At 49.2% G+C, this 22500-nt stretch overlaps 1 protein-coding gene across 1 annotated transcript in view; it reads left to right on the plus strand.

Moving 5' to 3' along the window:
* The window catches only part of LOC144673339 (CD48 antigen-like), a 21620-nt gene extending 7146 nt beyond the window's left edge, over positions 1–14474 (plus strand). Inside the window, exons 2-6 of the mRNA XM_078535231.1 lie at positions 73–387; positions 8047–8334; positions 12383–12496; positions 13790–13834; positions 14384–14474. Of these exons, the coding sequence (XP_078391357.1) occupies positions 73–387; positions 8047–8334; positions 12383–12496; positions 13790–13834; positions 14384–14454 (833 nt within the window). The 3' untranslated portion in view covers positions 14455–14474. The remainder of the gene's footprint in view (positions 1–72; positions 388–8046; positions 8335–12382; positions 12497–13789; positions 13835–14383) is intronic.
* Positions 14475–22500: the final 8026 nt, after the last annotated feature.

Genomic DNA, 22500 nt, shown 5'->3' on the forward strand with positions numbered 1-22500 from the left:
ATTGACATCCTCCCTTCAGTCACTGAGCTGTCTTGTTGCTCACACACTGACTGTCTCCTCTTGTTCCATCAGTTCAGAGTCAGGCTGCCCGACTCCCCGTGAATGGATCCCTGGGTCAGTCAGTCTCCCTGTCTCCGCAGATCCCACATGGATCGAAGAATGACCAGATTGAATGGACTTTACCCAGATTCAAAATAGCGAGATGGACAAATGGGATCATTAAGTATTTTGGCCATGAGGAGTTCAAGAGACGGATTAAACTCCATCCAGAGGATTTCAGTCTGCAAATCAGTGATTTACGGAGAGAGGACGCTGGGGTCTATGAGGTTTCTGTTACTCTAGATTCAGGAAATAAATCTTCACGGACGGTACAACTGGACGTGTACGGTGAGTGAGATTCTATCTGACACCCCTGCCTTTTACCCGTTGCTGAAACTTATCACGTTCCTGTTTGGGGAGAGATATTTCCCGATTTCTTCAATTGCTCCTGTCCTGGATTTACTGTTCAGGTAGAGGGGGTGTGGCTCTCTCAGGCTGGGGAAAATTCCCCAGTGTTGGAATGTCAGAAATATTAGCGACGAGTTCATTCACCCCCACAAACCTCTCCCATCATTCAAAAACCTCATGGCTGCTCATTGCCCTTGTCTGCACATTCCCCCTGGATCCCACTCTCTCTAGATTCTCTCAGGGTCTGTAAATCTATCCATCTCCGTCTTGAATCTACTCAAAGACTGAGCATCCACTGCTCTCTGGGGTAGACAACTCCAAAGATTCACAGCCCTCGGAGTGAAGACATTTCCCCTCATCTCAGTCCCAAATGGCCGACCCCCCCCTATCCTGAGACTCGGGCCCTGTGTTCTAGGCTCTCCATCCAGAGGGGAACAGCCTCTCAGCAGCAGAATTCGAGACAACCACAGTCTGTAACCTCATGGCCCGGCGTCTCCTCCAGCTTCGGGTCCTGGTAGACAGCAGGGAGAGGCTTAGAGGCTGAAGGCCTTTCACACTAGTTCGATCTTCGACTGCCTTCCTTTACACACAGCCTTCTGTAGGGGGTGGTGTGTGTGTCAGCTTCACCTCTGACCTCTGAGCGGCTCGAATCGCTCCCACTCCCTGGGTTCTAGACCTTGGCCTTATTTGGGGGGGTTGTGACAAAGTGAAGCAGACAACTGGTTTTGGTGCAAGAAAATAGACGGTGTTTATTGAAGACACAAATGACCTTATAACATGCCGATTACACTGAGATTATACTGTTTTTAATCGAATTTCTTATCTGAAACCAAATCAAGGTTAGTTCTTTGTCTCAATTTGGTGGGCCTCTTCAGGTGATTGTTGTCTCGTTGTTTTTAATGGGCTCGCATGATGTTTATCGTTGTCTTCCTGCCCCCGTAACTAGTCTTGGATTAAAAGCCATTGTATGTGTGGAGTATTGATGGGTTCGCATAATTGCATTGATTGTGGTCTTCCTGCCTTAGTAGTTAGTAGTGATTATTTATGCAAGGTTATTGATGGGCTTTAGTATTGTGTAAGATGAAGTCTTTCTCTGGGTTGATTGTGTTAAAGGGAAGAATGCGAATTCTCTCTCCTCTCGTCCTAGCCTCCTGTCTGCCGGGTTCCACACTTAACCCAGCAGTTGGATCATCTGCCATAAAATTCCCAAACTCAAATCCTTGTTGATGATATGAAAAATATGGGAATTTTGAGAACCCTTCACTTCTCTCCTTTGTACATATTTTCCCCTTTGAATGCAAATTCCCATTGTTTCACTTTGTCTTCGGACTTTACCTCTCTACTTAAAAATTTATAGAACCAATTTTACCAGTAATCTTTGGGAAAATGTAAACACCCTGTTTCTAAACTTCTGCTGGTTGACTCCCTCTTTTGAATTCAAGACATTTTAGTTTATTTAAAAATGCAAAGGTCCTTTTACACCTTAAATTCTAAACTTCCCCCATGTTTAACTACTTAATATTTCAAACCGAGCTTATCATCTAATACATCAAAGCACCCAGACCAGCTGCTTATAATTCAGTTCATACACACACACACACACACACACACAGACACACACACACACAGACACACAAACACACACACACACAGACACACACACACACACAGACACACACACACACAGACACACAAACACACACACACACACAGACACAAACACACACAGACACACACACACACACACAGACACACACACACACACACACAGACACACACACACACACACAGACACACACACGCTGAAACACACACACAGACACACACACATTTATTTTACAATAAATTTCAATAACATTGTGGTCATTACTATCTCTCCCTGACAGGAGGGTGCAGGGGCACATGCCAGGAGCAGCACCAGGCAAACCTAAAAATGAGGTGCCAACCTGGTGAAGCTATAACACAGGACTACTTGTGTGACAAACAGCATAAGCAGGAAGTGATAGACAGAGCTAAGCGATCCCACAGCTAATGGATCAGATCTAATCTCTGCAGTCCTGCCACATCCAGTCGTGAATGGTGATGGACAATTAAACAACTCACTGGAGGAGGCTCCACAAATATCCCCATCCTCAATGATGGAGGAGCCCAGCACATCAGTGCAAAAGATAAGGCTGAAGCATTTGCTACAATCTTCAGCCAGAAGTGCCGAGTGGATGATCCATCTCAGCCTCCTCTGGAGGTTCCCAGCATCACAGATGCCAGTCTTCAGCCAATTCGATTCACTCCACATGATATCAAGAAATGGCAGAAGGTACTGGACACTGCACAGGCTATGGTCCCTGACAATATTCCAGCAATAGTGCTGAAGACTTGTGCTCCAGAACTTGCCGTGCCCCGAGCCAAGCTGTTCCAGTACAGCTACAATACTGGCATCTACCCAGCTATGTGGAAAATTGCCCAGGTATGTCCTGTACACAAAAAGCAGGACAAATCCAACCCAGCCAATTACCGCCCCATCAGTCTACTCTCCATCATCAGTAAAGTCATGGAAGGGGTTATCAACAGAGCTATCAAGCAGCACTTGCTTAGCAATAACCTGCTCACTGATGCCCAGTTTGGTTTCCGCCAGGGCCACTCTGCTCCTGACCTCATTACAGCCTTGGTTCAAACATGGACAAAAGAGCTGAACTCCCGAGGTGAGGTGAGAGTAACTGACCCTGGAAATCAATGCTGCATTTGACCGAGTGTGGCCCTGGGACATCACTGCAGGAGTTCCTCAGGGTAGTGTCCTCGACACAACCATCTTCAGCTGCTTCATCAATGACCTTCCTTCCATCATAAGGTCAGAAGTGGGGATGTTCGCTGATGATTGCACAATGTTCAGCACCATTCACGACTCCTCAGATACTGAAGCAGAACATGTCCAAATGCAGCAAGACCTGGACAATATCCAGACTTGGACTGACAAGTGGCAAGTAACATTGATGCCACACAAGTGTCAGGCAATGACCATCTCCAGCGAGAGAATCTAACCATCGCCCCTTGACGTTACCATCACTGAATCCCCCACTATTAACATTGATGAGAAACTGGGCAGCACCAGCCATATAAACACTGTGGCTGTAAACTTGCTCTGCGGTTGGGAATTCAGCAGCGAATAACTCACCTCCTGACCCCTCAAAGCCTGTCCACCAGCTACAAGGCACTTGTTTATTTTATTCATTCACAGGATGTGGGTTCCAATGGCTGGGACAGCATTTATTGCCCATCTCTAATTGCCCCTTTAGAAGGTGGTGGTGAGATGCATACTTGAGCCGCTGCAGTCCATGTGGTGTAGGTACACCCACAGTGCTGTTAGGGAGGGAGTTCCAGGATTTTGACCCAGTGACAGTGAAGGAACGGCCGATATATTTCCAAGTCAGGATGGTGAGTGACTTGGAGGGGAACTTCCAGGTGGTGGTGTTCCCATCTATCTGCAGCCCTTGTCCTTCTAGACGGTAGTGGTCGTGGGTTTGGAAGGTGCTGTCGAAGGAGCATTGGTGAATTCCTGCAGTGCATCTTGTAGATGATACACACACTGCTGCTACTGTGTGTCGGTGGTGGAGGGAGTGAATGTTTGTGGACGTGGTGCGAATCAAGTGGTTGCTTTGTCCTGGATGGTATCGAGCTTCTTGAGTGTTGTGGGAGCTGCACTCATCCAGGCAAGTGGGGAGTATTCCATCACACTCCTGACTTGTGCCTTGTAGATGGTGGACAGGCTTTGGGGAGTCAGGAGGTGAGTTACTCCCCGCAGGATTGCCAGCCTCCGACCTGGTCTTGTAGCCACAGTATTTATATGGCTAGACCAGTTCAGTTTCTGGTAAGTGGTAACTCATGAGATGTTGATAGTGGGGGATTAAGTGATGGTGATGCCACTGAACACCAAGGGGTGATGGTTGGATTCTCTCTTGTTGGAGGCGGTCATTGCCTGACAGCACCTGAAATCCCCTCCTGAATGTTACTTACCACTTGTCAGCCCTGAGCCTGGATATTGTCCAGGTCTTGCTGCATTTGGACATGTTCTGCTTCAGCATCTGAGGAGTCGCGAATGGTGCTGAACATTGTGCAAACATCAGCGAACATCCCCACTTCTGACCTTATGATGGAAGGAAGGTCATTGATGAAATGATGAGAGGCAACCCACCTCCACCACCCTCCCAGGCAGCGCATTCCAGACCCTCACCACCCTCTGGGTAAAAACGTTTTTCCTCACATCCCCCCTATACCTCCTCACTTTGAGCTTATGCCCCCTCATGACTGACCCTTCAACCAAGGGGAACAGCTGCTCCCTATCCACCCTGTCCATGCCCTTCATAATCTTGTATACCTCGATGAGGTCGCCCCTCAGTCTTCTCTGCTCCGACGAACACAACCCAAGTCTATCCAACCTCTCTTCATCACTTAAATGTTTCATCCCAGGCAACATCCTGGTGAATCTCCTCTGCACCCCCTCCAGTGCAATCACATCCTTCCTATAATGTGGCGACCAGAACTGCACACAGTACTCCAGCTGTGGCTCACTAAGGTTCTATACAACTCCAACATCACCTCCCTACTTCTGTAATCTATGCCTCGATTGATAAAGGCAAGTGTCCCATATGCCTTTTTCACCACCCCACTAACATGTCCCTCCGCCTTCAGAGATCTATGGACACACACGCCAAGGTCCCTTTGTTCCTCAGAACTTTCTAGTGTCATGCTGTTCATTGAATATATCCTTGTCAAATTACTCCTTCCAAAGTGTATCACCTCACACTTTTCAGGGTTAAATTCCATCTGCCACTTATCTGCCCATTTGACCATCCTGTCTATATCTTCCTATATGATTGAGGATGGGGATATTTGTGGAGCCTCCTCCTCGAGTGAGTTGTTTAATTGTCCACCATTCACGACTGGATGTGGCAGGACTGCAGAGCTTAGATCTGATCCGTTGGTTGTGGGATTGCTTAGCTCTGTCTATCACTTGCTGCTTATGCCCTTAGCTACACAAGTAGTCCTGTGTTATAGCTTCACCAGGTTGGCACCTCATTTTTAGGTTTGCCTGGTGTTGCTCCTGGCATGTCCTCCTGCACTCTTCACTGAACCAGGGTTGATCCCCTGGCTTGATGGTAATGGTAGAGTGGGGGATATGCTGGGCCATGAGCTTACAGATTGTGTTTGAGTACAATTCTGCTGCTGCTGATGGCCCACAGCGCCTCATGGATGCCCAGTCTCGAGTTGCTAGATCTGTTTGAAATCTATCCCATTTCGCACAGTGACAGTGCCACACAACACGATGGAGGGGATCCTCAATGTGAAGGTGGGACTTTGTCTCCACAATGACTGTGTGGTAGTCACTCCTACCGATACTGTCATGGACAGATGTATCTGCGACAGGCAGGTTGGTGAGGATGAGGTCAAGTATGTTTTTCCCTCTTGTTGGTTCCCTCACCACCTGCCACAGACCCAGTCTAGCAGCTATGTCCTTTAGGACTCGGCCAGCTCGGTCAGTAGTGGTGTTACTGAGACACTCTTGGTGATGGACATTGAAGCCCCCACACAGAGTACAGTCTGCACCCTCACCACCCTCAGTGCTTCCTCCAAGTGATGTTCAACATGGAGGAGGCACTGACCCATCAGCTGAGGGAGGGCGGGACGTGGTCATCAGCAGGAGGTTTCCTTGCCCATGTTTGACCTGATGCCATGAGACTTCATGGGGTCCGGAGTCGATGTTGAGGATTCCCAGGACAACTCCCTCCTGACTGTATCCCACTGTGTCACCGCCTCTGCTGGGCCTGTCCTGCCGGTGGGATAGGACATACCCAGGGATGGTGATGGTGGTGTCTGGGACATTATCTGTAAGGTATGATTCTGTGAGGATGACTATGTCAGGCTGTTGCTTGACTAGTCTGTGAGACGCTCTCCCAATTTCAGCACTAGCCCCCAGATGTTAGTAAGGAGGACTTTGCAGGGTTGTGTGGGCTGAGTTTGCTGTTGTCGTTTCCGGTCTCTGGGTCGATGCCGGGTGTAGAGGTTTGTTACAATTGAGTGGATTGATAGGCCCCTCTCCTAGATAGGGGGTCACCTGACCTGGGGGTTGAAGGTCAGATATCACATGTTGGAATCTGTCTGGATAGAATTCAGTTAGTGCAGATATGTGTTTACATGAGGAAAATGTGTTATCGATAAAGTTAGCTCAGCAACGATATCGACAGCCTGTGTACATCATTGACACAAAAAACAAGACAACCACCACCTTCTGAAGGGTAATTAGGGATGGGCAATAAATGCGGGTCTAGTCAGCATCACCCACATCCCATGATCGAACTAAACAAAAAGTCCTGGACTCACCTTCAAGTAGAATCACCCTCAGCATATCTACCCTGTCAAACACTCTGTACAGTTCTCCAAGTGTGGTCTAACCGAGGGATACGGAGACCAGAACTGTGCACAGTGCATCAAGTGTGGTCTAACTGAGGGATACAGAGACCAGAACTGTGCAGTGCTCCAAGTGTGGTCTAACTGAGGGTTATGGAGTCCAGAACTATGCACAGTGCTCCAGGTGTGGACTGAATGAGGGATATGGAGACCAGAACAGTGCTCAGTGCTCCAAGTGTGGTCTAACCGAGGGATACGGAGACCAGAACTGTGCACGGTGCTCCATGTGTGGTCTAACCGAGGGATACGGAGACCAGAACTGTGCACAGTGCTCCAAGTGTGGTCTAACCGAAGGCTGATAAAGGTTGAGCATAATTTCTCTGATTATTAATTCCATCCCCTCCACAAATAATCTCCGCTGCTGTGTTTGATGTGCTCATGGTCTTACTGACTTCCAGAGGTACATTTAGAGATGTCTCTGTCCCTATGTAAACATCCCTTTGCTTGTCTATCCCACCTCACTTATTGTTATTGAAATTAATTTCGTAATGAGGTGTCCATTCTTCCAGTCTATTTCATTTCTCTGAATGATGGGGAATTGATACACGTTGTCCACAATCAGAATCTTATTCTGAAGCAGTGCAAAAGGTCCCAGTTTAAACCTATTGCTAATCGTCATCCTGGACCCTCCACACAGTTGAACTGAACACAGAACAGATAGAGCGGGTACACTCCAGACCATAAGGGACACAGGGACCACTGACCAGAGTCATCGATGACAATCAACCAGAGAAAATTCCAAGGATACAATCCCAAAACAGGGACATTCCCTGAGAGATGTTCTGTTGTTTCAATGGGATTCTGTGGGGTTTGTCTATTTCCCCAAAGACCACTGAGTTCTCACCTGCCCCTGACTTGCTGCATCCTCCCACAACAGGGAGTGACTGAGTGTTTGTGATTGGAGTGAAAGTGTGGGGCACACTCTGTGTGATGTCCATCCACCCGTTATATCCACACATGGGACCTGTTTGAACTCAGTGGATGAGGAAGCTGTTAAAATGCTGGATGGAGGAATGAGCTGGGATGAAAGTTGGTTTGTGAGGGTCTGAAGCGGGCGTGAGGGTACCGGATATTGAGGGGGTCACACAAGGGCCGACAATCCTTCCTCATGTGTCTTTTGTCTTTCGATCTGAATGTCAGAGCCTGTGACAGGAACAAACATCAGGATTGATCAGTACACGAGGAACTGCAACCTGACCCTGAGCTGCTCAGTGAACACAGGCGATGACATCAGCTTCAGATGGTGGAGGGGAGGTGAAGCATTGGGAAACGACAGCACCCATCATCTTTCCAAAACCCGAGAGGAGTTACAGCTTTATTTCACTGGGGAGACCAACAACAGTGTGTACAGGTGTGAGGCCAGGAACCCAGTCAGTGAGGACACTGCACAGATCACACTGAGAGACGTCTGTAATGGAATTGATCCTGGTGAGTGTCACAGAGAGAGAAATAAACAACTGCATTCAGGGATTGCACAGTCCAATGTTGTACCTGTCCTGGGAGTGTTTGATGCGGACATTGTAGAGGGAACTTGACTCTGTATCTAACCCCGTGCTGTACATGTCTCGGGAGTGTTTGATGGGGACAGTGTAGAGGGAGATTTACTCTGTATCTAACCCCATGCTGTACCTTTCCTGGGAGTGTTTGATGGGGACAGTGTAGAGGGAGATTTACTCTGCATCTAACCCCGTGCTGTACCTGTCCTGGGAATGTTTGATGGGGACAGTGTAGAGGGAGATTTACTCTGTATCTAACCCCATGCTGTACCTGTCCTGGGAGTGTTTGATGGGGACAGTGTAGAGAGAGATTTAGTCTGTATCTAACCCCGTGCTGTACCTGTCCTGGGAGTGTTTGATGGGGACAGTGTAGAGGGAGCTTTACTCTGTATCTAACCCTGTGCTGAACCTGGCTTGGGAGATTTTGATCGAGATGCTGTTGAGGGAGATTTACTCTGTATCTAATCCCGTGCTGTACCTATCCTGGGAGTGTTTGATGGTGATAGTGTAGAGGGAGCTTTACTCTATATTTAACCCCGTGCTTTACCCGTCCTTGGAGTGTTTGTTGGGCACAGTGAAGAGGGAGATTTAATATGTATCTAACCCCGTGCTGTACCTATTCTGGGAGTGTTTGATGGAGAGAGTATAGAGGGAGATTTATTCTGTGTCTAACCCCGTGCTGTATATGTCCTGGGAGTGTTTGATGGGTACAGTATAGAGGGGCATTTACTCTGTATCTAACCCCGTGCTGTACCTGTCAAGGGAGTGTTTGATGGGGACAGTGTAGAGGGAGATTTACTCTGTATCTAACCCCATGCTGTACCTGTCCTGGGAGTGTTTGATGGGGACAGTGTAGAGAGAGATTTAGTCTGTATCTAACCCCGTGCTGTACCTGTCCTGGGAGTGTTTGATGGGGATAGTGTAGAGGGAGCTTTACTCTGTATCTAACCCTGTGCTGAACCTGGCCTGGGAGATTTTGATCGAGATGCTGTTGAGGGAGATTTACTCTGTATCTAACCCCGTGCTGTGCCAGTCCTGGGAGTGTTTGATGGGGACAGTGTAGAGGGAGATTTACTCTGTATCTAACCCCGTGCTGTACCTATCCTGGGAGTGTTTGATGGTGATAGTGTAGAGGGAGCTTTACTCTGTATTTAACCCCGTGCTTTACCTGTCCTTAGAGTGTTTGTTGGGGACAGTGAAGAGGGAGATTTATTATGTATCTAACCCCGTGCTGTACCTATTCTGGGAGTGTTTGATGGAGAGATTATAGAGGGAGATTTATTCTGTGTCTAACCACGTGCTGTATATGTCCTGGGAGTGTTTCATGGGTACAGTATAGAGGGGCATTTACTCTGTATTTAACCCCGTGCTGTACCTGTCCAGGGAGTGTTTGATGGGGACAGTGTAGAGGGAGATTTACTCTGTATCTAACCCCATGCTGTACCTGTCCTGGGAGTGTTTGATGGGGACAGTGTAGCAGGAGATTTACTCTGTATCTAACCCTGTGCTGTACCTGTCCTGGGAGAGATTGACGGGGACAGTGTAGAATGACCTTTACTCTGCATCTAACCCCGTGCTGTACCTGTCCTGGGAGTGTTTGATGGGGACAGTGAGAAGGAGCTTTACTCTGTATTAAACACCGTGCTGAACCTGGCCTGGGAGAGTTTGATCCAGATGCTGTAGAGGGAGCTTTACTCTGTATCTAATCCCGTGCTGTACCTGTCCTGGGAGTGTTTGATGGGGACAGTGTAGAGGGAGCTTTACTCTGTATCTAACCCTGTGCTTTACCTGTCCTTGGAGTGTTTTTTGGGGACAGTGAAGAGGGAGATTTAATATTTATCTAACCCCGTGCTGTACCAGTCCCTGGATTGTTTGATGGGGGCAATGTAGAGGGAGATTTACTCAGTATCTAACCCCGGGCTGTACCTGTCCTAGGAGTGTTTGATGGGGAGAGTATAGAGGGAGATTTACTCTGTATCTAACACGGTGCTGTACCTGTCCTGGGAGTGTTTGATGGGGACAGTGTAGAGGGAGCTTTAATCTGTATTTAACCCTGTGCTGAACCTGGCCTGGGAGATTTTGATCGAGATGCTGTTCAGGGAGATTTACTCTGTATCTAACCCCGTGCTGTACCGGTCCTGGGAGTGTTTGATGGAGAGAGTATAGAGGGAGATTTATTCTGTGTCTAACCCCGTGTTTTACCTGTCCTGGGAGTATTTGATGGGGACAGTGTAGAGGGGTTTTACTGTGTATCTAACCCCGTGCTTTACCTGTCCTGGGAGTGCTTGATGGGGACAGTGTAGAGGGAGATTTACTCTGTATTAAACACCGTGCTGAACCTGGCCTGGGAGAGTTTGATCGAGATGGTGTAGAGGGAGCTTTACTCTGTATCTAACCCTGTGCTTTACCTGTCCTTGGAGTGTTTGTTGGGGACAGTGTAGAGGGAGCTTTACTCTGTATTAAACACCGTGCTGAACCTGGCCTGGGAGAGTTTGATCGAGATGGTGTAGAGGGAGCTTTACTCTGTATCTAACCCTGTGCTTTACCTGTCCTTGGAGTGTTTGTTGGGGACAGTGAAGTGGGAGATTTAATATTTACCTAACCCCGTGCTGTACCAGTCTCTGGATTGTTTGATGGGGGCAGTGTAGAGGGAGATTTACTCTGTACTAACCCCGTGCTGTACCTGTCCTAGGAGTGTTTGATGGGTCGAGTATAGAGAGATCTTTATTCTTTGTCTAACCCCATGCTGTACCTGTCCTGGGAGTTTTTGATGGGGACGGTGTAGAGGGAGATTTACTCTGTATCTAACCCTGTGATGTCCCTGTCCTGGTAGTGTTTGTTGGGGTCGGTGTAGAGGGAGATTTACTCTGTATCTAACCCCGAGCTGTACCTGTCCTGGGAGTGTTTGATGGGGACAGTGTAGTGGGAGCTTTACTCTGTATTTAACCCCGTGCTGTACCTGTCCTGGGAGTGTCTGTTGGTGACAGTGTAGAGGGAGCTTTACTCTGTATTTAACCCCGTGCTGAACCTGGCCTGGGACTGTTTGTTGGGGACAGTGAAGAGGGAGATTTAATATGTTTCTAGTCCCGTGCTGTGCCTTTCCTGGGAGTGTTTGATGGAGTGAGTATAGAGGGAGCTTTATTCTGTGTTTAATCCCGTGCTCTACCTGTCCTGGGAGTGTTTGATGGGTACAGTATAGAGCGGGATTTACTCTGTATCAAAACCCGTGCTGTACCTGTCCTGGGAGTGTTTGATGGGGACAGCGTAGAGGGAGCTTTACTCTGTATCTAACCCCGTGCTGTACCTGTCCTGGGAGTGTTTGATGGGGACAGTGTAGAGGGTGATTTACTCTGTATCTAACCCCGTGCTGTACCTGTCCTGGGAGTGTTTGATGGGGACAGTGTAGAGGGAGATTTACTCTGTATCTAACCCCGTGCTGTACCTGTCCTGGGAGTGTTTGATGGGGAAAGTGTAGAGGGAGATTTACTCTGTATCTAACCCCGTGCTGTACCTGTCCTGGGTGAGTTTGATGGGGACAGTGTAGAGGGAGATTTACTCTGTATCTTACCCCGTGCTGTACCTGTCCTGGGAGTGTTTGATGGGGACAATGTAGAGGGTGCTTTACTCTGTATCTAACCCCGTGTTCTACCTGTCCTGGGAGTGTTTGATGGGGACGGTTTAGAGGGATATTTACTCTGTATTTAACCCGGTGCTGTACCTGATTTGGGAGTGTTTGATGGGGTTAGTGTAGAGGGAGCTTTACTCTGTATCTAACCCCGTGTTCTCCCTGTCCTGGGAGTGTTTGATGGGGACAGTGTAGAGGGAGCTTTACTCTGTATCTAACCCTGTGATGTCCCTTTCTCTGCTGTTATTGCTGTTGAGACAGTGAGAATGATGTGATGGGCCACGAGTCGATGAACCAGTTTGACTGAGCTCTAAATTGCCTCTATGTAAACCTTATCATTTCCCTCTCCAACCAGGTTCACCATCCTGCAGCTCTCCCTGTCTTGTGAAGCTGACCATCTCTGTTATCGTTCTGACCAGTCTCCTCACCGTCATTGTCATCGTCCATGTGATCAGTCGGACCAGCAAAGGTTGAGAATTAGCAGCTCATTCCTGAATTTTACTGAGTGTCACTGATCAATATTCATGGACAAAGCAATAGAAAGAGACAGAGACTGAGACTGAGGGAGAGAGAGACTGAGAGAGAGAGAGGGAGAGGGAGACTGGTAGAGAGAGAGGGAGAGGGAGGAAGATGAAGGGAGAGGGAGATAGAGAAGTGGAGAGAGACAGAGAGAGCAGCAGAGAGGTTGAGTGGAAAGTAGAGAATGAGATTGAGACAGACAATTACAGACTGACAGAGGCAGAGGGAGAGGCAGAGAGCAAGAAATATTGAGAGGGAGAGAGAAAGATAGACAGAGAGAGAGGGATAGGGAGGGAAAGAGATAGATAGAGTGAGTAATTGAGAGAGAAACAGAGACAGAGAGAAAGCACAAGACAGAAACAGAGACACAGTCAGACATAGTGAGATGAAGAAATAGTGAGAGAGATAACGGTTGAGAGACAGGCTTGAGAGATAGATAGCAGAAAGGGTGAGAGTGCGGAGAGAAAGAGAAATTGAGATAATGAATGTGTGAAGGGGAGAGAGGGAGAGGGGGAGATACTGATTGAGAGATGGTGTGTGAGAGGGAGGTTCCAGGTAGTTCAACTGAGAGACAGACAGAGAAAGAGAGAGAGTGACAGATAGAGAGGGAGAGACAGAGATAGAGAGAGAGGGAGACGTGACGGAGAGACAGAGATAGAGAGAGAGGGAGACGTGACAGAGAGAGAGAGATAGAGAGAGAGGGAGAGGTGACAGAGAGACTGAGATAGAGAGAGAGGGAGACGTGACGGAGAGACAGAGATAGAGAGAGAGGGAGACGTGACAGAGACAGAGATAGAGAGAGAGGGAGACGTGACAGAGAGACAGAGATAGAGAGAGAGGGAGACGTGACAGAGAGACAGAGATAGAGAGAGAGGGTGACGTGATGGAGAGACAGTGATAGAGAGAGAGGGAGACGTGGCAGAGAGACAGAGATAGAGAGAGAGGGAGACGTGACAGAGAGACAGAAATAGAGAGATAGGGAGACGTGACAGAGAGACAGAGATAGAGGGAGAGGGAGACGTGACAGAGAGACAGAGATAGAGAGAGAGGGAGATGTGACAGAGAGACAGAGATAGAGAGAGAGGGAGACGTGACAGAGAGACAGAGATAGAGAGAGAGGGAGATGTGACAGAGAGACAGAGATAGAGAGAGAGGGAGACGTGACAGAGAGAGATGGAGATCAGGGGTCCAGCTCTGTCTCAGGACTGGGTTCACTGACCTCCCTCCTTCTCTCTTCCCTCAGGCACGGGGTTGGGGGGTAAAGGAACACGGGGACAAATTCCAGAAGGTAGGCGATTCCTTCACTTATCCCCCTCCCCCTCCCCACTTCCCTCTCACACCCCCTCCTCTTCACCATCTCATCCCTACCCCTCTCCAGTTCCCTCCTGCATCGACCCTCCAGTCCCCTTCTCCCTCCCACCTTCCCTTCCAGTATTCCCCGCTTCCTCCCCTCCCATCTCCACCACTCCCCTCTCTTCTCCCCATTCCCTCCTCCCCCTCCCCTTCCCTTCTTCTCATCTCCATCCCCTCACCTCACCCTCACCTCTGCTCTCCCTTCCCTCAACTCTCCCCTCCTCTGCCCTCCCCTTCCCTCCCCTATCTCTGTTCCCTCTTCTCCCCTTTCCATTTCACTCATTCCTTCTTAATCCCTCTCCTCTCCTCCCCTCTCTTTCCCCCCCTCTCCACTCCTCTCCCTGCTCCTCTCACCTCTCCCTCCTCTCTCCCGCCCTCACTTTCTCCTCGCCCTCCCTCCGGACACTCCCTCAGCGTCACACACCCAGAAGCGAGGGTCTGGATCTCCTGATCCCATTGGTTGTGTCTCCTGTCTCCCTCACAGAGTTGCGAGGAGGTCACTCCAGCCCTGCCGGAGGAGGGACACAGGGACCTGTCTATGAGTTGGATGGATGAGGATTCGAGGAATCGGGGAGAGGAGGGGAGTGAGGAGAAGAGGGAGGGACTGGGAGATGAGGAAGAGGAGAAGAATTTTCCAGCAGCCTTGGGAACAACCACAAAGAGTCACAGCCGCCCATGGGCTATTTCCAGAGAGACGCCCACCATCATTACATCAGGAAAATCGCAGCTCACCCAACCCTGCACAGCAAGATCCCAGCAGCAGCCAACGAGGGGGGCGTTCGCTGACAGTCTGTCCCAGTAACAAGATGGAGAGTGAAAGGAATATGGAGCAGAAAGTGGGATCGAGTATTCCGAGTGGGAATGGCCCATGTTCAGGATGAGAGGTCCCGGAATTTCCTGCAGGGATTCTCACCGGAATCTCCTCACAGCCTGAATTTCATGGCTCGGAGTGACGTGGGGTTTAAGAGGGGTCTGTGCCCACCTGGGCCTTTCAGTCAAATACAGGGGCTTCCCCAGTTTTTGAAGTGATTCGGATGCTGAAACTCCAACCCGTGGTCACTGTTACTTCCAGGGTTAAACATTCTCGCTCTCTCTCAGCTGGTGTCACATCTTCCACCTTCTAGAAACTTCAGCTCATCCAAAACTCTGCTGTCCCTGTGTCCCCAACTCACACTGAGTCCCATTCACACATCACCCCCTGTGCTCCCTGATCCACATTGGCTCCTGATCCTATTTTACAGGTCACTCATCCTCCTGGGCAAATCCCCACTATGAGCTCATCCCCATCCCTGTAACCTCCTCCAGCACCTACAACCCTCCCTATCTCTGTAACCTCCTCCAGCCCCTACAACCCTCCCTATCTCTGTAACCTCCTCCAGCCCCTACAACCCTCCCTATCTCTGTAACCTCCTCCAGCCCCTACAACCCTCCCTATCTCTGAAACCTCCTCCAGCCCCACCAGCCCTCCCTTTCTCTGTAACCTCCTCCAGCCCCTACAACCCTCCCTATCTCTGTAACCTCCTCCAGCCCCTACACCCCTCCCTATCTCTGTAAACTCCTCCAGCCCCTACAACCCTCCCTATCTCTGTAACCTCCTCCAGCCCCTACAACCCGCCCTATCTCTGTAACCTCCTCCAGACCCTACAACCCTCCATATCCCTGTTACTTCCTCCAGCCCCTACAACCCTCCCTTTCTCTGTAACTTCCTCCGGTCCCTACAACCCTCCCTATCTCTGTAACCTCCTCCAGCCCCTACAACCCTCCCTATCTCTGTAACCTCCTGCAGCCCCTACACCCCTCCCTATCTCTGTAACTTCCTCCAGCCCCTACAACACTCCCTATCTCTGTAACCTCCTCCAGCCCCTACAACCCTCCGAGATCTCTGCGCTCCTCCAATTCCGGCCTCTTGAGCATCCCCCGATTCCCATCGCTCCACCATTGGCGGCCGTGCCTTCAGCTGCCAGAGGTCCTGAGTTGTGGATTACCCTCATTAACCCTCTCCAACTCTCGCTCTCTCTATCTCTCTCCTCCTTGAAGATGCTCCTTAAAATCTATTCCTTTGACCCAAGCTTCTAATCACCTGTCCCTTGACAGCCCTTCTGTAGTTTGGTGTGAAATGTTGTTTGATAATTCTGCTGTGAATCATCTTTACTACATTAACAGTGTTGTATCGTTGCTTCCTCTGTATGAGACAGGGACTGGATGGAGTTGCTTTTCTGATCAGGATCTTCCATATTTCCTCCAGCGTGTTCTGGGTTCACACCAATCTCTATATCCCTTTTTCACTCTGTCTCTCTCTCGCATTGACTCTGTCTCTCTCTCTCTTACTGTCTTTCTCTCTGCCTCAAATTGACTCTCTCTTTCTTTCTGTCTCCCTCTCTCTCTCTCTCTCTCTCTATTTCTCTCTCCCATTGACCCTTTGTACCTTTGACTCTCTCCCTCTCTGTATCTTTAAACTCTCTCTGTTAAGCCCCTGATCCACTCTATTAAGATCACTCTGTAATCTTCATTTGACAATTCGGACTCAGACTCTGAGATTCAGGGCTGCATTGTTGCTTTCTGAAGTCTCGTCACTCTCCCATCATGGGCTCTGGGTCCGGAGATTTAACCCTTAGATCTTGTACCTCACTAGAACAATATACCCCACCTGCTGCCTCTGGGATCTCTCTGTCCCTGAACAGTGGAGGTGTGACACCATCCCTGCTTCAGAGGGAGATCTCAGCTCCTGCCAGTCACACTCCACATCTGATGCCTCAAAGGTGTGCTAATTCTGTTTAGCTCAGTGAAGGAAAACCACTCACTTCCCCCTAGATATCTGACCGGTTCACGTGAATCAATCTACCTCCCCTGTCCTGACACCCCATTACCATTAGGTACAGGATTTTCCAGCATTCGCCAATCAGTGGGTTGCAATTAGACTCTGATTTCTTCTCAGTTTCCCACTCAGTCAAAGTGAATTCTGGAGAGCTGTGGCATACCTTTGACTTATTCCCAGGATAACTGAATTAATATTCCGCATTTTGTGAGATATCTTAGTGGGAATTAAAATACTGGATTCACAAAATGCGTGCTTATAAAGGGCATCGTGATATGTTTGTAGTACTTGCTTTCTTTAATTTCTTTTTAACACAATAAAGTTTGTTTGGTTTAAAAAGTGAAACCATGTAGTGCAGTTTCATTCAGTTCATCACTGGGTGTTCAGATTTCTCTTTAAACACTGTCAGTCCTTGCTGGGATTGTAGCAATGTGCAATGTTTAACAGATATTACGGACAGATCTCCTGTGGCATTGCTCCTGGTTACTGTGTTGTTGTGTATTCGACAAGATTAGGAACCTTACACTATGCAAGGTTCTATTGGTATTACTGACAGATATCCTGTGGCATTGCTCCTTGTTGATGTGCAAAGGAGCTGTTCAGGAGATACTTTACTGATACTGAATTAAACATTTATCTGCCCAATATCGCAGCTTATGATAGCGAAATCCACAATTACAATTGAGAATCCAATACTCTGTTTGTTATATAATGAAATGGTCTGTCTTGTTCCCCGGTGACTCTCTAATCTCCCATTGGAAGTTGCTGAAGGCTCTGGCTTGGAATCTGTGAGGAGTTCGATATTTTTAGAGAGATCGATGAGAGAACAGTGCACAATTTAACAAATTGTTTTTTTTAAATATTTCTTGTGCTAATTGCTGTAGGAATAAATAAGGATTAAATTTGCTTTTGTTAGGGTTATTCCCATCCTTCAAATAACAGAGAAGTGACAGTGATATGTTTGGTATTAACCACATTTGTTAATATTTTAATAAAATGACATAAAATCATAATAGTAAAAAACAATCAGCTTGAAAATACATCCAAAGCAGTTTGTGTAGTCATCGTGTATAAACAATTCTCCGGGGGATCAGGAGTGATTGTCTCTGTCGGGTGTTAATGAGGGGAAGTTGATCCTTACTTGGTTATCCAGTTGGACAGTGTGTGAGAAACAAGCTCACATTGTCCTGTCCATACAGAGTTGGGTGTTCCTGTCCATCAGATAGCTGGACATACACAGCTATTGGGGTCTATCCCGATCATTGTCCTATTCCATTGTCTAAACTTCCATCCCGCTCCAATATTACCTCAATTTCACCTTCATTAAAAGGAGAGGCTTTCCCAGCAAACGCTTTCAACCTACGCTCATCCAATCCTGTTGGCTCACCTGATTTTCTTTACTCATTCATGAGATTTGGGCATCGCTGGCTAGGCCAGAATTTTTTGCCCATCCCTAATTGCCCCTTGAGAAGGTGGTGGTGAGCTGCCTTCTTGAACCGCTGCAGTCCATGTGGTGTAGGTACACCCACAGTGCTGTTAGGGAGGGAGTTCCAGGATTTTGACCCAGTGACAGTGAAGGAACGGCCGATATATTTCCAAGTCAGGATGGTGAGTGACTTGGAGGGGAACTTCCAGGTGGTGATGTTCCCATCTATCTGCTGCCCTTGTCCTTCTAGATGGTAGTGGTCGTGGGTTTGGACGGTGCTGTCGAAGGAGCGAGCCTTGGTGAATTCCTGCTGTGCATCTTGTAGATGGTACACACACTGCTGCTACTGTGCGTCGGTGGGGATGGAAATCAATGTTGAAGGTGTTGGGTGGGGAGACAATCAAACAATTTGCTTTGTCCTGGAAGGTGTTGAGCTTCTTCAGTGCTGTTCAAGCTGCACTCATCCATGCATGTGGGGAGTATTCCATCACACTCCTGACTGGTGCCTTGTAGATGGTGGACAGGCTTTGGGGAGTCAGGAGGTGAGTTACTCTCCGCAGGATTCCCAGCCTCTGACATGCTCTTGTAGCCTCAGTATTTATATGGCTGGTCTAGTTCAGTTTCTGTTCAATGGTAACCCCCAGTCTGTTGATAGTGGGGGATTCAGTGATGGTAACGCCATTGAACATCAAGGGGTGATGGTTGGATTCTCTCTTGTTGGAGATGGTCATTGCCTGGCACTTGTGTGGCACGAATGTTACTTGCCACTTGTCAGCCCAAGCCTGGATATTGTCCAGGTCTTGCTGCATTTGGACATGGACTGCTTCAGTATCTGAGGAGTCGCGAATGGTGCTAAACATTGAGCAATCATCAGCGAACATCCCAACTTCTGACCTTATGATGGGAGGAAGGTCATTGATGAAGCAGCTGAAGATGGTTGGGCCGAGGACACTACCCTGATGAACTCCTGCGGTGATGTTCTGGAGCTGAGATGAGTCTCCCACAACCACCACAACCATCTTCCTTAGCATCAGGTATGCCTGCAACCAGTGGAGAGTTTTCCCCCTGATTCCCATTGACCTCAGTTTTGCTCGGGCTCCTTGATGCCACATTCAGCCCATCGTTTCTGCACCGGCCAGAAAGGGAGAGCAGAAACTAGCCACTCATCTTAATCCTACTTTCCCGTGCTTGGCCTGTGGTCTTGCTGGCTACAGCGCTTCAGATGCACATTCAGGTACTTTTTAGACGAGCGTCTCTGCCTCCGCCATCAACCTGGGCAGCGGATTCAAGACACCCAACGCCCTCTGAGTGAAAAAGATTTTCCTCATGTCCCCTCTAACCCTTTTACCCATCACCTTCAATCTGTGTTCCTGGTCAGTGAGCTCTCCACTCGGGGAAACGGGTCTTTCCTGTCCACCCTATCTAGATCCCTCATAATTTTATACACCTCAATTAGGTCACCCCTTAGCCTCCTCTGTCCTGAGGGAAACAACCCCAGTCTGTCCTATCTCTCCCCTTGGCTGCAATTTTCCAGCCCTGACAACATTCCTGTAAATCTCCTCTGTCCTCTCACCAGGGCTATTATGTCCTTCCTGTAATGTGGTGACCACAACTCTCCACAAAATTCCAGCTGTGGCCTAACCAGTGTTTCAGACAGTTCCAGCATTACCTCCCCACTTTTGTATTGGTCCAATAAAGGAAGGAATTCCATTTGCTTTCTTCACCACCTCATCCACCTGTCCTGCCACATTCAGGGAGCCGGGGACATGCACTCCAAGGTCACTCCCTTCCTTAACCCCTCTCAATAACTTCCCGTTTTTTGAGTAGTCCCTTGTTTTGCTTGCCCTCAAGTGACCATGTAGATCTCTGCTCTGCCTACCTTTCCCTCCCTTATTTTCCTGCTCTTACAGGGAAAACATCTTCCAATTTTCTTTGATTTTACCTGCCAATATTTTTTTCATTTTGCTTTCCTAATTTCCATTTGTCTTCACACCTGTAACTTCTACACTCCTCTCAGCTGTCGACAGTATTCAGTCTCTCCTGACTCTCAGAAGCTTTCTTTTCCTGCTTTATCTTGGCCTGGATGCTTCTGGATAACCCGGGGGCTCTGGGTTTGGCAGCCTCACCCTTTTCTTCATGGGGACATGTCTACACTTTGCCTGTACAATCTCGCCTTTGAATGCCCCACACTGATTTGACACAGTTTATCCCTCTGATAATTTTATCCAGTCCACTCTCACCAACTCACCTCTCAGCTTTGTAAAATTTACCTTCCCTTCATTTTCAGCTTTTACTCCTGTTCTATCATTGTCCTTTTCTATAAAGAGCCTCAATCTAACTATACAATGGTCACTATTTCCAAAATGCTCCCCACTGCTCCCTCATCAACTTGCCCAGCTTCACTTCCTAAGACCAAGTCTAGAATTGCGCCCCCTCTCATCAGGTTTGTTATGTGCTGCCTAAAAAATCTCTCTGGGATGCAGCTGAAGAATTTTGCCCCCTCTGTGCCCTTCACATTGTTTGTAGCCCAATTGATATGAGGATAGTTGAAGTCCCTGCTGATCACAGCCCTATCGTTTTTACACTCAGAAATCTGCCCACATATTTGCCCTCCTAACTGGCTCTCACTATTTGGGGGTCTATAGTGTACACCGAGCAGTGTGGCTGCCCCTGTTTTATTTCTGTACTCACCCCATCTGGCCACGTGTGATACTTCATTTAGTATCTTCTCCCTCCTCACATCTCTCAATGATTCTTAAGCAATAATGTTAACCCCCATCTTTTCATATCCCTCTCCCTACCCTGTCTGAAAACTCCATATCCAGGGATGTTCAGATAACATTCCTGCCTCTCCTTAACTCAACTTTCTGTTATAGTGATGATATCCTGAGGCCGTGTGTGTATCTGACCCTCAGCTCATGGGCTTTATTTATTATACTCCTTGCATTGACATATAACCCTTTTAACACGGCCCAATCCCTGTGTCTACACTTTTTAACCTGTGCTGCTTCTGTCCATCAGAATCACTCCCTAATTCACCATCTCCCCTTCCCGGCTCCGAATATCCCCTCAGGATCCCATCCCCCCGACAACCCAGATTAAACCCCAACACCCATCCCCCCTCCCCCAAACCCCTCAGGATCCCCTCCCCCTGACAACCCAGATTAAACCCCCCTCACCCCATCCCCCCTCCCCCGAACCCCTCAGGTTCCCCTCCCCCTGACAACTCAGATTAAACCCCAACCCCCATCCTCCCTCCCCCAAAACACACGCCCTGACCCCAAACTCTGACCCCTGTACACACGCCCTGACCCCAAACACTGACCCCTGTACACACGCCCTGACCCCAAACTCTGACCCCTGTACACACGCACTGACCCCAAACCGTGACCCCTGTACACACGCCCTGACCCCAAACGCTGACCCCTGTACACACGCCCTGACCCCAAACGCTAACCCCTGTACACACGCCCTGACCCCAAACACTGACCCCTGTACAAACGCCCTGACCCCAAACGCTGACCCCTGTACACACGCCCTGACCCCAAACACTGACCCCTGTACACACGCCCTGACCCCAAACACTGACCCCTGTACACACGCCCTGACCCCAAACACTGACCCCTGTACACACGCCCTGACCCCAAACACTGACCCCTGTACAAACGCCCTGACCCCAAACACTGACCCCTGTACACACGCTCTGAGCCCCAGCTGAATTCAGGCCGTGTTCCCAGACTGTGTCCCTGACCCCGACCCCCCAAACCCCGGCCAAGGTCTCGAGTCCCAACCTTTGACCCTTATCCCTCACCCCGACACAGGAGCGACTCAGGGTGGGAACTCTCTTTCCCGTCTCCCCAACCCCCCGCGGTCTCCTGTCCGCTCACACCCCCCGTCTCCTGTCTGCTCACAAACACCCCCCGTCTCCTGTCTTCTCACCACACCCCCAACCCCGTCTCCTGTCTGCTCACATCCACCCCCCCGTCTCCTGTCTGCTCACACCCACACCCCCGTCTCCTGTCTGCTCACACCCCCCGTCTCCTGTCTGCTCACACCCACCCCCACCGTCTCCTGTCTGCTCACACCCCCCGTCTCCTGTCTTCTCACACCCAACTCTCCGTCTCCTGTCCACTCACACCCACCCCCCGTCTCCTGTCTGCTCACATCCACCCCCCCGTCTCCTGTCTGCTCACACCCACACCCCCGTCTCCTGTCTGCTCACATCCACCCCCCCGTCTCCTGTCTGCTCACACCCACCCCGCCGTCTCCTGTCTGCTCACACCCACCACCCATCTCCTCACACCCACCACCCCCCCGTCTCCTGTCTGCTCACACCCACCCCCCCGTCTCCTGTCTGCTC

The sequence above is a fragment of the Cetorhinus maximus genome, unplaced genomic scaffold, assembly GCF_964194155.1.
Source record: "Cetorhinus maximus unplaced genomic scaffold, sCetMax3.hap1.1 HAP1_SCAFFOLD_344, whole genome shotgun sequence".
NCBI classification, from domain to species: Eukaryota; Metazoa; Chordata; class Chondrichthyes; order Lamniformes; family Cetorhinidae; genus Cetorhinus; species Cetorhinus maximus.